At 41.6% G+C, this 14,544-nt stretch overlaps 1 protein-coding gene across 1 annotated transcript; it reads right to left on the bottom strand.

Annotated features, from left to right (window-relative positions):
• Window positions 1-4,451: 4,451 nt before the first annotated feature.
• Window positions 4,452-5,769, bottom strand: hoxc4 (homeobox C4). Its single transcript, XM_022741488.1, has 2 exons — window positions 5,318-5,769; window positions 4,452-4,810 (listed from the first exon to the last, which is right to left on the bottom strand). Exons 1-2 carry the CDS (start codon window positions 5,751-5,753, stop codon window positions 4,452-4,454), a joined length of 795 nt encoding a protein of 264 aa, XP_022597209.1. The 5' UTR covers window positions 5,754-5,769.
• Window positions 5,770-14,544: the final 8,775 nt, after the last annotated feature.

Below are 14,544 nucleotides of genomic sequence, written 5' to 3'. Positions count from 1 at the left end.
TTCAACAGTCTCAAGTCGGAGAAGAAACCAGTTAGAGCTGAGTAAGTGCTGAGGAATTTAAACACTGAGCCTCAAACACATAAAATACGCCAGATTCCTGCATGGTGCTGGGGTTAATGCTAACTACCGCCTCTCACTGTAGCCTCTCACTATTCTACACATCCAGCTTAAAGCACAGGGCTGCTCACAGCTAAATGAATGGACGGAATTTAAAAATCAAATGAGTTTATTTTAAACTTTATGAATTGCTCTCATTCATAAACTTAAAGAGAGAAAATGTAGCTATTAGTCAGGCATAATATGTTTGTTTTTTTTCGTTCATGTTGATCTTCTGACAGGTAAGGCTGTATAACATTGACGTTTATGGATTGAATGAATTATTTGCTTGCTTAGATCACATGAGAACAGAAAAGATATAAAGTATACAATGTGCGCTCCCATGCTCAAATATTATGATAATAAATATCTATGTAAATCTATGTAAATATTTATATAAGTTTCCGCTGTGTAGAGGAGAAGTCTGCGCGCATTGGAGCAGAGTTTAATAACACAACGCGAGACTGGACTGATTTATGGCTGACAGACGACGTGAGCTTTTGTTGAAATAATATTTTTAAACCACACATTTTGTTTATTCCCATAATAAATCCAACAAGGCCTTATAAGGGTGTATTAGTTAAATCCTTGGCAAAGCGAAGTCGACCAAAAGTCAAGAAAGAAAATCCAATTCCGCCTCGTGCGCTCTATTTCTACTTTACACAAATCTTCAATTACAAGAGCTCAAACAAAAGAGACGTCCCCTGCTTGTTCCCAGTGAAATCTGAGCTGCACCTCTACAGGTTACGAGCAGCAGGATGAATTATCACATACAAATGACAGACACTGAGATTAGTTGTTTGGCTTTCAGTGCCAGCTGTTTATCTTGGAGGACGTGCTGTCTTAATATTTTTCCATCAGTGCTGAATATTTGCTCCTGGCCACACAGGAAAGGCCCAACTTGTTGCTTGGTGCATAAAAAAAGAGAAAAGTATAATAAATTCAAGATGGCACGAGAACTGAGTGAGATTTCACAAATAAACAGAAAAACAAGGATGGTGCTGAGGGGCTGTCAGCATCAGCCACAGTTTGTATTTTTGATATAGTCATAACGTTTTTGGAGCGTTTTGCTGTAAATATTCATTTCACAACAAAAAGCTATGTAGGTTAGATTGTGTCTCCTCTGAGGGGAATTTGCATCTGGATAAAAATAAACGTTTTGGAGTCTGTGTAGAAAGTTTACAAGGATTTTGTGACAACACACTTGAAGGTCCCTGTCCATAAACTAATCACAATGACCAGCTGTCCCAGTACTGTCAGACACAGCCAGCTATAATTGGCAGCTTACTTTTGACTGGAGGTGCTGACCTGAGACCAGTTATTCTCTGAAGTCACACGCAAGTCATGTGACCGCGCAAACTATTTTTACTGCCTCCTGTTTTTGGAGACTTTAGGGAATGATGTAACTAGTGCCTGGATTTTTTTTTTTGAGAGAGAGTTTTAAATCTTGTTTCTAACTTTAATCGTGTTTTAGTTTCATCAGTACTAAATAAATAAATAAACACATGTGCAATATTCCCTTTCCCGCCAGACAGGCTTGAAAAAGCTCAAAACACACAGAATCGCATTCATGCATGTCTCCTATAATCACTCAGAATATTTCAGCCATGTGCACTCCCGCTGTCACTGCATCAACTCCTGTAAGAGTCACCACATATCTTCACATCCAACCACAAGACGCATGTTTGGAAGTCCTGCAGATCTGCAGAGAAGAGGACTGTCCGAGAGTTCAGCACTGTCCTGGGTCACTCTGATGACAAAGGGAGCAACACATTCAGTGATGTCCCAGAAAAAAAAAAAAAAAAAAAATCCACAAAAGAAAGCCGCGGCCAAGGAGGACCAGCGAGGGCGCACACAGAAGGTACACGCATAGAGCGTGAGTCGGGTCACAGGGTTGGAGAGGTCGGCCATCCAGACTGAAATGAGCCTAATGGGACAGAAAATGTGTCCTCGAGGTGAACTCGGCCTTCTCCCACTTCGCCCCCAAACTTCAATAAAGTACCTTTTCAGCCTCGCGACATGGAGGCGACAGGGCCGAGAAAGGGACTGGAGGGATGCTGCGACTGTGGCGAGCACATTAATTTCTCTAATCTGTCCAGCAACATAAAGGCTTCTGGATTCATTTTTCAGCGGCCGTCTCAACACTATTCTAGTGCCTTTCCAAAGCCCCGTCCAGAGAGCAGACTGCAGCCGCCATGCTCCAGTTAAAATGGTTCATTTTAAAGTCCAGTTTAGTCCTCTCACACTTTGGGGAATGAAGGCAAAGGACGCGGCCTGCTACATGATATTTGGTTGGATCATAACTGGCTGTTGAAGTTGTTTTCCAGAACATAACACAAAGCTGTGTAGTGAAAGATTGATGATGGAGAATACCTCTTCCCTTTGTGCTCCTTTGCCCCCCACTACGCAAGGCATTTTATAAGGCCTATTCATGTCACTATTTCAATAATCTATCAAATTCTTGCGCGTCTTTGGGTTTGACTCGTGTTTAAACTGAAATCCCTCTGTCCAAAAACACTTAAAAAATGAATGCATCTGTGAGAGAGAGAAACAATCTTGAGGCTCTTGAGCTGGGAGGTTCTGTTTGGATTATATTTGGTCAAACAGCTGGTCTGCAGTCGTGAACAGCCCTGTAGTGTGTTGGTCCTCCTGCCAGATGACGTGGCAGAGGATGCGTTTAGCGCCGTTTTTTGAAATTGTAGCTTTTCTTTTTTTTTTTCTTCTTCTTTTTTTTTTTTGCAGGCTATTCTCGCGAGCCGCTGCACACTCTGGAGGCAAGCTGCCCACTGGGGAGAGACCGCATGTAAATGTGGCAAAAGTGTTTATACAAGCAAAAGCCAAAGAGTGAGCACAGAGGAAAACATAAGCATCGCTTCTTACAGGCAGGCACTGCTCCAGAGCCTGATAACAAAGGTCAGCTGGTCTACTCCATCACCATCCGGGCTGTGTGATTTAACCAAGACCACATGACGCATTATATTGAATCTATCTGCAATTCACGACTTTATTTTATTTTATTTTTATTTTTATTTTTATTTTTTATTTTTTTTTTACATTTGAAAACTCAGTCGCATGGCGCAGTGGATTATAGAAAAAGCAGGGCAACTATAGGTTACAAAATGAATAAGAATATTTTCACAACAATCTATCATCTCTAACACATTGCAAAGGTCCTCTAAATGACTCGCATGCAGCTTTGTGTTCAAGTGAGGACGAAGGAAGCAGAGAGCTTCAGTTGTGGCCGTGGCAGAGGCAGTGCAGTGTGGAGAGGAGAGGAGAGGAGAGGAGAGGAGAGGAGAGGAGTGGAGGAGAGGAGAGGAGTGGAGGAGAGGAGAGTGGAGGGCCTCAGTGGCTCGTCTTTAGCGTTAATTGAATGCCCTTCAGACTGATGAGGTTGCACATAATGCACAGCGCAAACTATTTCATTTTCAGATTTTAGAAATAACTTCAGTCCATTATGAGTGAAGCTTTAAAACACACACACACACACACACACACACACACACACACACACACACACACACACACACACACACACACTGTCTGTACACGATGCTAATTCAAAGACGCAAAAAATCAGCTGCAGGTTTGATAAACAGTTTGAAAACACAGTGATTCTTGTTTCCTTCATGAAATGTTCAAATATCCAACATCTGTACACTTTTAAGGAGATTCCTCCAAAGAGCCCAAACAACAGTTAGACCTCGTCTTGCCTAAAAATGAAGTTCGACCAAACGTATATAAAACTAGTAGACACTCACTGTTTTATTGACCAATATGATTAGCACAAGAACACTAAACTCCGTTTATTGCATTTCACAATAATCTGCTTTTTAACGGTCTAAACACAACATCAACACCACAAAACTAAATTGTAAATCAAAATCCTGTTTCTGAAATACACGAGGTAATTCACACATTGTTATTATCCTAAACATACAAGTTCAAGATCAATGGTGTGTTCCAGCTTTTTTATACCAAAAATAACTATTATTATATTGATTTCCTTCCAGTGTTGCTTGAAATAAATAGATTGTGCATTTCACCTTGGGCAGCAGGGCAAAAGAATGGCCCACAATAACATTTTGATAAAATGTATATTTTTTCTACTTTTTTTTTTCCTTCATTCAAAACATTTTAATAAAAAACATCATTTTAATTGAGCTTCAAATAAATTAAACCCTGTGTCAATTAAAAATAATTCATCGGTATTCGCAGTAATCCATGCTATATAACATGCATTTTATATAACTTTGGACTTAAAGGAAACCGCACAAGATAGCTACGAAAACAAAATATATAATTGTTCTATAAATAACCAGTTCTTTTTCTACCCACAACCGTGGCTGGTGGTTTTATAACCTGGTAATATCCTCGCCATGCTGTGCTCCGGTGAGTTCGTCGGGGGCCCCAGTGTTAGTGGCCGAGGCAGCGGCAACAGCGCCGGCTGCTGAGCTTGTGTTGGACCCGGAGGAGGAGGAGGATCTCACTTTGGTGTTCGGGAGCCTGTGATCCTTTTTCCATTTCATCCTGCGGTTTTGAAACCAGATTTTAATCTGTCGCTCGGAGAGAACCAGGGTGTGGGCGATCTCGATGCGCCTCCGCCGAGTTAAATATCGGTTATAGTGGAATTCCTTCTCCAATTCTAAGACTTGCTGCCGGGTGTATGCTGTCCTAGACCGCTTGGGCTCCGTCCCATTGTAACCCGAGTTCACTGGAAAAAGGAGAAGTGGAGAGAAAGGGAGACAGAGAAGGGAGGAAAGGAGGGGTAAACAAGAATGGCCTCAACTGAGATATGGCGAGAAAGATTTATTGGATATGAATGTTTAGCTGTTTGAGAAATTTAAATGGGAAGTTAAGAAGTTCTCAGCGTAATGAGAGGACACTCACATCCAACTATGAACTAAATTATTAATGCAAGATTACAAAGCTCAATTTTTTTTCTTATTCATTTCTCCCCCTTTCTCTATCGCGCAATACATAACAGCAGAAGCCACATGGTGATACGGCTGCCCTGAGTATACCTCGGCTATAAAATTTATGGTGGGTGTAATTACCAATGCCGAGTCGTAAATCCGCCTCAATTGTGCCATTTCAAAGGCTTCCCTGCTATCGAAACAGGGGCTGGCAACGAGATGGGAGTCAGAGGGACTGATAAAGGGAGGGAAAGGGAGAGAGGAGCACGGAGAGTGCAGGGAACATAAACACACAAGTTGCCTACCAGTGCTGACGTGAATTTTCTTCATCCATGGGTACACCACGGGCTGCTTGGAGGAGGCTGTGCTGTTTGGATGCTCCGGGGTAGCTTGGTTGCAGGCGGAGGTTGCGGCCGGTGGGGTGGCGGGGGACATAGACAACTGTGGGGTTTCACATGAAGCAGGCTGCCCTTTCCCTGTCAGCAGGTGCGCAGAATGGGGTATTCCATGTCCCCTTGGCGTGTCAGGTTCAGGGATGCTTGCACAGTTATACTGGCGCTCTTGGTAGCTCGCCCGCGGAGGATATAACTCCTGGTGGTGATGCTGGTAGCCAGTGTCCCTTGCGCGGCTGTAATATTCTGGACTATGCTCGGGGATGTAGTTATTTTGCGAATATTCCTCGCATGGAGGAAATTTCGGATCAATGTAGTTAGACTCCATCAAATACGAGCTCATGATCATTAATTTCTGGAGTGGAAAATAATTTTTCTAGCTTTGTCGTTTTTCTGCTCCATAAAGCCCTCCTACTTGCGAGCAGCCCTGTAAAGTTACTTTTACCACGTGACCCAATGGCCCAATAGCAGAGTAAGAGGTAGTTCCCGGATAAGGAACCAGAGGTATTTAGCATACCTACAGTCGCCATTGTGGGCACAAATCTCTCTCTCTCTCTCTTTTCCTCTCTCTCCCATTCTCTCTCTCCCTCTCCCTCTCTCTCTCTAGTTGTGTTACCAAGGCAATTGATCTTGGGGACAAAACTAGTAGCTAGTTGCTGACCAAGGAAAAAATAAAACAGGCAAAATCCGCTGGTCTCAATTATTCAAAGGGACAATAGGTGATTCGCCAAGGATAAGGTACAACAATAGCAAACCCATCATTTTGTTCGCCTGCACGCCTTATATAAAGGTTATCTGCTAATTAATGAAAGCACAGACTTTACCAACAGCACTTCAGCTGTGACACAGATTATGCTCCATTAATACACTTAAAGAATTACGGCTGCATCACTTCTGTGAGATGATATTCCTAACAACCACTTCAGCACTAATATTTAATAGGTTTATTGTGACTCTAAATGCCAGAGAGGAGCGGGCTGCTGAGATGCTCTGGAGGTGTGGTTGATTTCTGAAAATAGGCCTGATAATTTATAATGCTGGAGAAAGGTGGACAGGAAGAGTCAGACTGCCTAAACAAAAGCCTTCGTTCACTGATGAGACATTTGTCTGGTTGTTCCAGTCTGTTCTCTCAACACACCTTCACATTTTAATTGACTATTGATAAGGATAACTGTAAATGATTTAAGGACTCTTAATCTGATATGCATATACTTTGTAAAGTAGTTTTGAATGTCACAGCAGCAAAAGAAAAAGCAAAGGTGTAAAGTATAAAGTATAAACAGAATGAGCAGAATAAAGAAACATCATGGTGGTACAATGTAAAGAAGTGAAAATGCAGTGAGTGTAACACATGCTTTTAATAATGACAACTTCTAATTCTGAGAGATACAACTATTACACATCAACAGCCTTCCATATGTACAGGTCAGTAGCATTATGAGCATCGTGATGTCACCAACAAAACAGAGGAGAACCAGCAGAGAAATGTCAGGTGGTGAAACACAACAACTGATGTCCCAGACTAAACAACCGGGGGACGGCAAACAGACCAGACCAACACCATGCTACCAATGTGACATCCAGCCAACACTGAACACTAACCAGTGCCACTGTGGTGTCACTAATCTGACAACTGTGCAGAGCAGCCCATCATGGTGTTACAGACCTGAGAGCAGCACAACATCATGAGCTGCAGTGGACTAAGACTGTAACAATCAAGTGAGGTTAAATGTGGCTGTTGCAGCAGCCTTAGTTAAAAAAAACAACTAAATAAATAAATCAAACCAGTGTTTAAATTCTTTCACCCATTTGAAGTCTGTATTCTTTTCATCTCCTCATTCAAAAGTCCTTTACTTTTTCTTGCAAGACTTGTTGTGTTTGTTCAAGCCCAAAATAAAAGCGCAGGAGTAGGAATAATTAAATAAGGTGAAGCTGTGTGTGTGGACTGTAGCTGCTCTGTGACCAGCAGATGAGAAGAGCATCTTGAAAGAGCTGCAGCTACAATCCAAATCTAAAGAAGGGAAATGCTGAGAGGACAAGTCTCGATAATCCAACAGATATGTCGAGCAATTAAAAGAACTGATTTGTTTACAGTTGTGTTTACAAGATCTTGTGTGTGTATGCTTTAAACTACAGTCCCACTTATTAAAAAAAAAACATCAGCCCAGCTGCCGCTGCAGCTGTAATCCTGGCTGAGGCTCTGACCATCAGCCCCATTACTGGAGGTATGCTGTGATATTGTAAACTGATACTGCTTGGTTGTATAAACTTGTCATGAGCTGTAGGCTCCTCATTCTTATCTCAGGGTCAACTGTGGTCACACAGACCGAGGTTCACTCCCTAATAGTTCAGCAGCCTCCCAGAAAAACCATCCACAGAATACTTTGTTTTCTTTCACAGACACGTCTTCAGTTGTGTGGTGATCAACATGCATAGAAAGTAGAAATAATAATAATAGTAATAATAATAACAATAGTGATAATGATAAAGTGCAAACGGCAGCACATTGCCACATTGTAAACGGGTGTATCTATTTTCACAGCGATAATTACATAATATGGTTAAAAAACGACGAGAGGTGACATATTTCTGGCTGTTCTGTTTGTGCAGAATGCGCACGACATTTCTATTACCTCTAGCGAGGATGTTAGAGGCGTTTTATAGAGCAATAAAAGCCGTAAATCAGTCACTTTTAAACGACCCCTGGTTCCTAACGTGTTTTACAGGGTCTGACACAGTAGAAGCCGCAGACTGCACACATGGGTTTACTCTCTGTGGCCTAGCGACTCAATCTATGGCTGTCTGGACTATGAATACAATTTGTGACAATGTTATTGCATCGCTAGTGTCTGGGTGTGGGCTGTATGAGCATAGCACTGATGCTGGTGTGTTCAATAGCAGGGGAGTCGGGGGGTGGTGGTGGTGGTGGTGGTGGTGGTGTGGGGGGCCAGAGAGACGTGCAGAGGAGCAGGAGAATCCATTGGTTGGCGTGGTATTTCAGTTGCCCATGTATTCCTGTAGAGACGTATTTGCGATTGTTTGTACGTGACACAAATTCGGTTCTACAGGGTACATATAGACAACTAATGTGTTTTAGGTTAGAAACCGCAGCGGTGATCTCTCAGGCAAACCTCTGTGCAGGCAGGTCATCGTGTCTGTATCTGGACTGGCATGCATTTCAGAGCAGTGTCATAACAAAATATGAAAGGCTGCAATAGAGAGGAAATATTGCGCAAAACGTGCGCCAAAGCGGATGCTGTTCGTCAGGGTTACTCAAACACACATCACTTCTGATCTGCTCAGAATACGTTTACAAACGAGAGAAAATACTCCTTTAACTTCTTTTTCCCCTGACGAAAATATCCTTGCATACACAAATATGCCTGCACACACACGCACACAAACACACACGCACACACACACACACACACACACACACACACAGGGAGACAGACACACAAAACGTCGTGTGCAGAGGACAAGAGGGTGTCTTTTCTCAACATTCAATCTCAGCCTTTGAGGTGGCTCCTATATGAATATTCGCTCACAAACACGGCGGATACAAAGGGACGGCGTGACAGCACAGATGAAAAATAAGTTTCTATTGTTCCCAACCATTTCTTCTGCTTGCTATTACCATACTGACCGCTCGGTAACCTTTCTTCCTGCCACTCTGGAAGCTAATGAGAAAAGCCTCGGATGACAAATGCAATATCAGACATGTGACCTGTTCCGGGGTTATTAAAAACAGCAAACATGCTCAGATTGTGAATCAATGGAATTGATTACAGTGGAAATGCACAGGGGACTTCAAACTCTGTCAAAGAACATCTCAATCTCCATATTTCTCCGCGTGCACTCTGTGTATCAGCTGGATAGATTTTTTTTTTTTAATTATTATTATTGAAGAACAAAAGCTTCCTAAACCAACCAGGAGCGAACCGACGAGGGAATGCTGCTAAAAAAAAATCTAACTCACGTTCATTTGGGTTTGTCTCGTGCTCATCTGAACACACGATGTTTGTTGTGCACCCAACCAGGGTGAAAGAGCTGCACGCACACCACATACTCCCTCTCGCTCCGTGCGCTCTGGCGGACGCATTTTAATATTAGTTAGACAGCCTGACCCGCGTTTCACCCCTCGCGTTTGACTGGTTCCAATAGTTCACTGCCAAGGATTATTGATGGAGAGACAGCATGAATGAATTCTTTCTCCCCACAAATGGCTTTCAGATCGTGCACCTAGTTCAATAACTAGTTATAATGTAGGAGTACAAAAAATGAGGCCCTCAGGCGGACTAATTTGATGTTTCATTTGTTCATTTGAGAAATTGGTGAGCTTTCCTCTTTCCCTGCAAAATACACAGCGGTACAAGCGTGTTCACACATGTACATATGTAAACAAAATAAATCTGTGCAAAACTATGTGGAGGTGGTTGTTCTGTCCACGCATGGCTGTTTTTAATTTGGTGGCTCAGCACCACCTGACCTGGATGCAGACTGTGCAGCAATAATCCCGCTCCCTGATGAAAACGGTTACGATGCGCTTTTAATCAAACCCTTAACCTAATAGCCTCTACACGTTTACTCTCCCCAGGTGTAATAACGTTAGGCTGGATGGTCCAGTTAGAATAAAAAGTTTTAATGAAGTGCAGACAGACTGGAGACTAGTTGGATATGAATACCCTCTAAAAGCAGCAGCCAGGGGAGCAGAGGTGGTTTCAGATACTAGCTGCCCCACAGAAACCATTGGTTGGTTTGCAGTTCATTATAACAATGTTGTGGTTCATTAGAGTCATAGTACTGCAGTGTTAAATCCAGTTCACCTGAGCAACAGGAGTGCAACTTGTCTGGCTGTTAACTAGACCCAAGTAGACTGCAGGAAGACAGTAGTGCGAGTTCAGTTGCAGCATCTCATGTTTGTAACAAAAAAAAGCTGTATTTAACAAAGTGATTGTTAAAGTGCCGTCCTTGTATAAACACCAGACTAAACAGATTCTTTAAGAGTGCATCAGTATTGTGATGTCAGTGGAAGCAGCTGTTTGCCTAAAGCCAAAGAACAAGCTCCACCATGTAGAGTCATATCTCCTGACTGAAGCAAGGTGGATCACACTTACTGATAAATCCACGGTCCCACTCACATTGACCCGATGAGCTGTCTGAAAAATAGAAAGAAGAAACGAAAATTAGATCAAGAATGGTCCAAATATAATATTCTTTATTTAGAAAATCTTAGAATTTTTTTTTCTTTTTCTTTCTTTTTACTTTCTTTCTTTCAGTTTCTTCTTTTGCGTTGAGAATTGGGAAATTAAAATTCGTGAAAAGGACGGGAAATCCTATAATTTGTTAAATCAATTTTTTACATTTTAAAAATATGAAATCAATAAATTATCCACGAAATTACCAGCATCACAATTGATAGCATGTTAAAATGAATATATTCAATGTGTGCAACATATTTCGTTTTTGCTCCCCCTTAAAAATTGCCACCATGTGCTAAAAGTAATATTAATAAATACAACGAATCAAATGAAAATATGAGCAGCATGTGATATAAATAATAATCGAATAGACATTCTTATTTATTACACTGAACTATTTTTGTCAAGTGTACTGCAGTTAATCTCTCGTTTTTCAAACACACCAAACGAAGAGTTTTGATATGTTGCCTTATTATTTCATCTTAATGATGCTGGAGTCTGTCCCTCTGCCTCTGATCTCCTATGATGTCCAGCCTCGGTTGAGGGGAGGCTGCCCTAGAAAAGCTCTGGCTTGGACCGAGGACAGAAATTTAGGACGGGTCATTTTCAGACAGTAAAACTAAATTTACAAGCATTTTGGTATTTCCTTGGGCAAATGTTCTATGAATAGAAATCCCTGGACTTCAGCTCCGGCTGAATTATGGCGAAAAGTCCATTTAAAAAAAAAATCACGACTTTGTCTTCACATTGTAAATAAATTCTGTCTGTATCCAATAACGATGTAATGGCACTTTATGGTTCTTATTTGGGCTCAGACAAAGGGAAGTCTGTGCTCACCCGGAAATGACCTCTGCGGATTGAATGATGACAGTGTCAGCTCCACAGGTCAGAGAAAGGGATACAAGAGCACAGAACATGGCAGTGAAAACGGATGTTTAGACTGTTTCACTTTTACTGTAGTGATCTGAGACTGTTTGGAGCTGCACTGTTTGAATTTGAGATTAAACAGCATCTTTGATTCGAGCTTCATCCCAAAAGTCGTGGGAATAAAATGATTTCGATGACAGTAAGGGCTCTGAAACCTCTATGAAGATGTCAACAGACATAAAATCTCTGTCTAATTTGTAGGAAAAGACACAGTGTTTTATATGTTTTTGGTGGTGGACAAATCTCTCAATTTTTTTTATTTTTTATTTTCGTTTGGGAGTTGATGATGATGATTTTCTCTGACTGGGAAAAGCTGACTTGAGCGTGCAACAGATAAAAAAAAAACAAAAAAAAAACAGGTAAAAATAAAATAATATCTGGGGAGGAACAGAACACTACTCGATGCCAAGGCTTGGTCACATTGCCCCCACAGTGTGTCACCCACACGGGAGCGTGTTACACAGTGCCCCCTATTGGAAGTGTATAATTGATCATCCTGCACACCTGAGAGCAAAGCTGCAGGCTACAGGCTGAGAGTGTTATCCTGAAAAAATGTTAAACACACACACACACACACACACACTCACATACAACAAAGAGCGTGTGGCATCAGACAGTGAGACACACGTGAAGGTGCAATGATGCAGTTGTGCCCTGAACCTGAAGCCTGGAAAGTCAAAGTTTGGACAAGAGATGTTTCATTTTCTGTCATATTTAATTCCCACATGAGGATCAGATGCTGCATCACAGTCAGTGTGTGAGTCCCTGCTGCACTGAACTCAGCCAAACAAGACTTCTTATCAAAATCAGCCATTTGCAATTCCACACATTGACCAAGAGGAGAATCTTATTTCTAGGCTGAACTGCTTTCTGAGACATATGGGCAATTAAATGATGCGCCCAATACAGCAACAGAAAATGATCAAGCTTATAATAGCACAGTGCCTCATCCGTCTCCAACTGATCAATGCAGTAATATCTGTGGTAAAGATGGGCATGCAGGGGATTGTTAACTCAGTGCACAAAAACAAACAAACAAACAAACAAACAAACAAACAAACAAACAAACAAACAAACAGGAAAACACGCAACAAATCTCTAGTGGAAGAAATGTGCGTTTTCGTGAAATGTGCATTGTGTGAAACAGCCACTGTTTATCACAGGAGCTGAGTCTGGACCCTGACACAATTACACTGGAAAGTGCCTTTGAATCAAACCTGTGCCTTTGGCCCAGACATGACCCTAAAACAACAGGAGCTCGTGAGCGCAGACTCTAACCTCACGTCGAGGTGAAACAATGAGATGAAGCGTTTTAATCAGGGGCTGTTGTATTTTACAGCCGCACCATATTTTAACCTATAACACAACAATTTAATCTCACACAGAATATAAACCACATTTTACCTTCCACGGTTACACGCTGTATTGAACCTTTTTTTTTTTTTTTTTTTTTTTTACACACAGATAAGTGAAGAGAGAGAGAGAGAGAGTCAGTATGTGTGTTTAAGAGAGAGAGAGAGGGTGGGCTGGATGGGTTTTTTTTATAGCTCTGTCTGACTTATTATTTTCCAAACCTGACTTTTTTCTGATGTTTTTCTTTTCTCTCACTGACACAGCAAACTGTTGACTGCCACTGTGTGACGCGTCTGTTACGAGCCTCTCAAACATACAGCTTTTTTTTTTTTTTTCTTAAGAGTAAAATCTGGTATAAATATATAAAGATGACGCTGCGTAAAAATAAACCTCATGACAACAGTAACCATGAGCGATTTTTCCGTATTATCCAATTTCTGGCGGACTAAACAGGCAACAGCAAATGTCTTAGAGAATATCTCAAAATGAACATTTCCCCTCATTGTTAAAAAAAATATATAATTGTTCTATAATTATTTAAACAAATAAAAAACGCTTATTCACTATTTGTTAATATCGTTAAATTTGAAGTTAATCAGTTCAACAACCACGCGTTCAAAGTCACAGTCATATACATTTTAACAATATAACAAGCCGGTGAAATAACTGCACAGTCGCAGGCCTGTAGGCAAAGTTAAAAGCAACTTACTGCAGCAGCTCTCAGTCCTCCGCACCACCCGACTACACAGTCCGGAGAAAGGTACTGCATCCTCACTGCCACAAAGCCCTTTCTTCCTCAGATAAGGGGAAGCCAGCAGCTGCGATTCCGGACAGTTAAGATTATATATGATGTGTATATATCGAAGGTTTGTCAGCTCTTCCAGGCCATAAAACCCACTTAAATGACACCACGTGCTTCCTATGCACCATTCACAGGCCCTGCTTGGGGCAATTGGCATATGTAACCTTGTAAACTTTAAAATACCCTAAAAGAAAGACATAGAAAAAGGGATTCAATACATTGTCCACGTATAGGTTAGGCCTTACAGAGCGCAGAGAAAGTGGACGCTGCGCTGACCGGTTCTCATAACCGTCAAGGAAGTTGAATAGGAAGCTATTAGTTTGAGAGGTGAGTTGATTTTTATTTTCTTTAAGTAGTGCTAGAGAGAAATTACCTCATAACCCTGGGCTATACTGCGTCATAGTACTGCTTCTACTAAAGCTGCTGCTGAGTACAGACACCCAGCAACTGGCATGGTTTAATGTCCTTTATACTACCAGATAGTGTTGTTTTAACCGCAGTGTAATGATGCCAGGATTAAAGAGCAGGGCGACATCATAAAGTGGCCATATGGCCTCAACAATGATGGCGCGTCAGTCTGCGGCCACAGGAAACCAAAGTTTTGCATCCATGTTGTGTCGTGGGCGAAGTGTTATCACAGGCGAGTGTGTCTCTTCCTTCCCTGACAAAACAGGAAACGGAGTCTGTCTGTGGTGGAAAAGGGGGCAATAAAGTTTTATGGGGGCCTTAAACTTCAGAGCGCGTTTGTCAGGCAGTGAAATTCTGTGGATTCCGAGTCAGACTATAAGGAAACGTGATTAGTAGGACAGAACAAATGAAAATGTGCTCTTTCAAAAAAAATCTAACAATTTTTTTAA

Source organism: Seriola dumerili, unplaced genomic scaffold, assembly GCF_002260705.1.
Source record: "Seriola dumerili isolate Sdu_G_001 unplaced genomic scaffold, Sdu_1.0 BDQW01000056.1, whole genome shotgun sequence".
NCBI classification, from domain to species: Eukaryota; Metazoa; Chordata; class Actinopteri; order Carangiformes; family Carangidae; genus Seriola; species Seriola dumerili.
The sequence above is the reverse complement of the archived record's forward strand: the minus strand, read 5'-3'. Positions and strand labels throughout refer to the sequence as shown.

Coding starts and splice junctions, on each gene's coding strand:
- hoxc4 (XM_022741488.1), bottom strand. CDS start 5,753: ATGATCATGAGCTCGTATTTGATGGAGTCTAACTACATTGATCCGAAA. Junction 4,811..5,317: donor GAAAATTCACGTCAGCACTG/GTAGGCAACTTG, acceptor TCCTTTTTCCAG/TGAACTCGGGTTACAATGGG.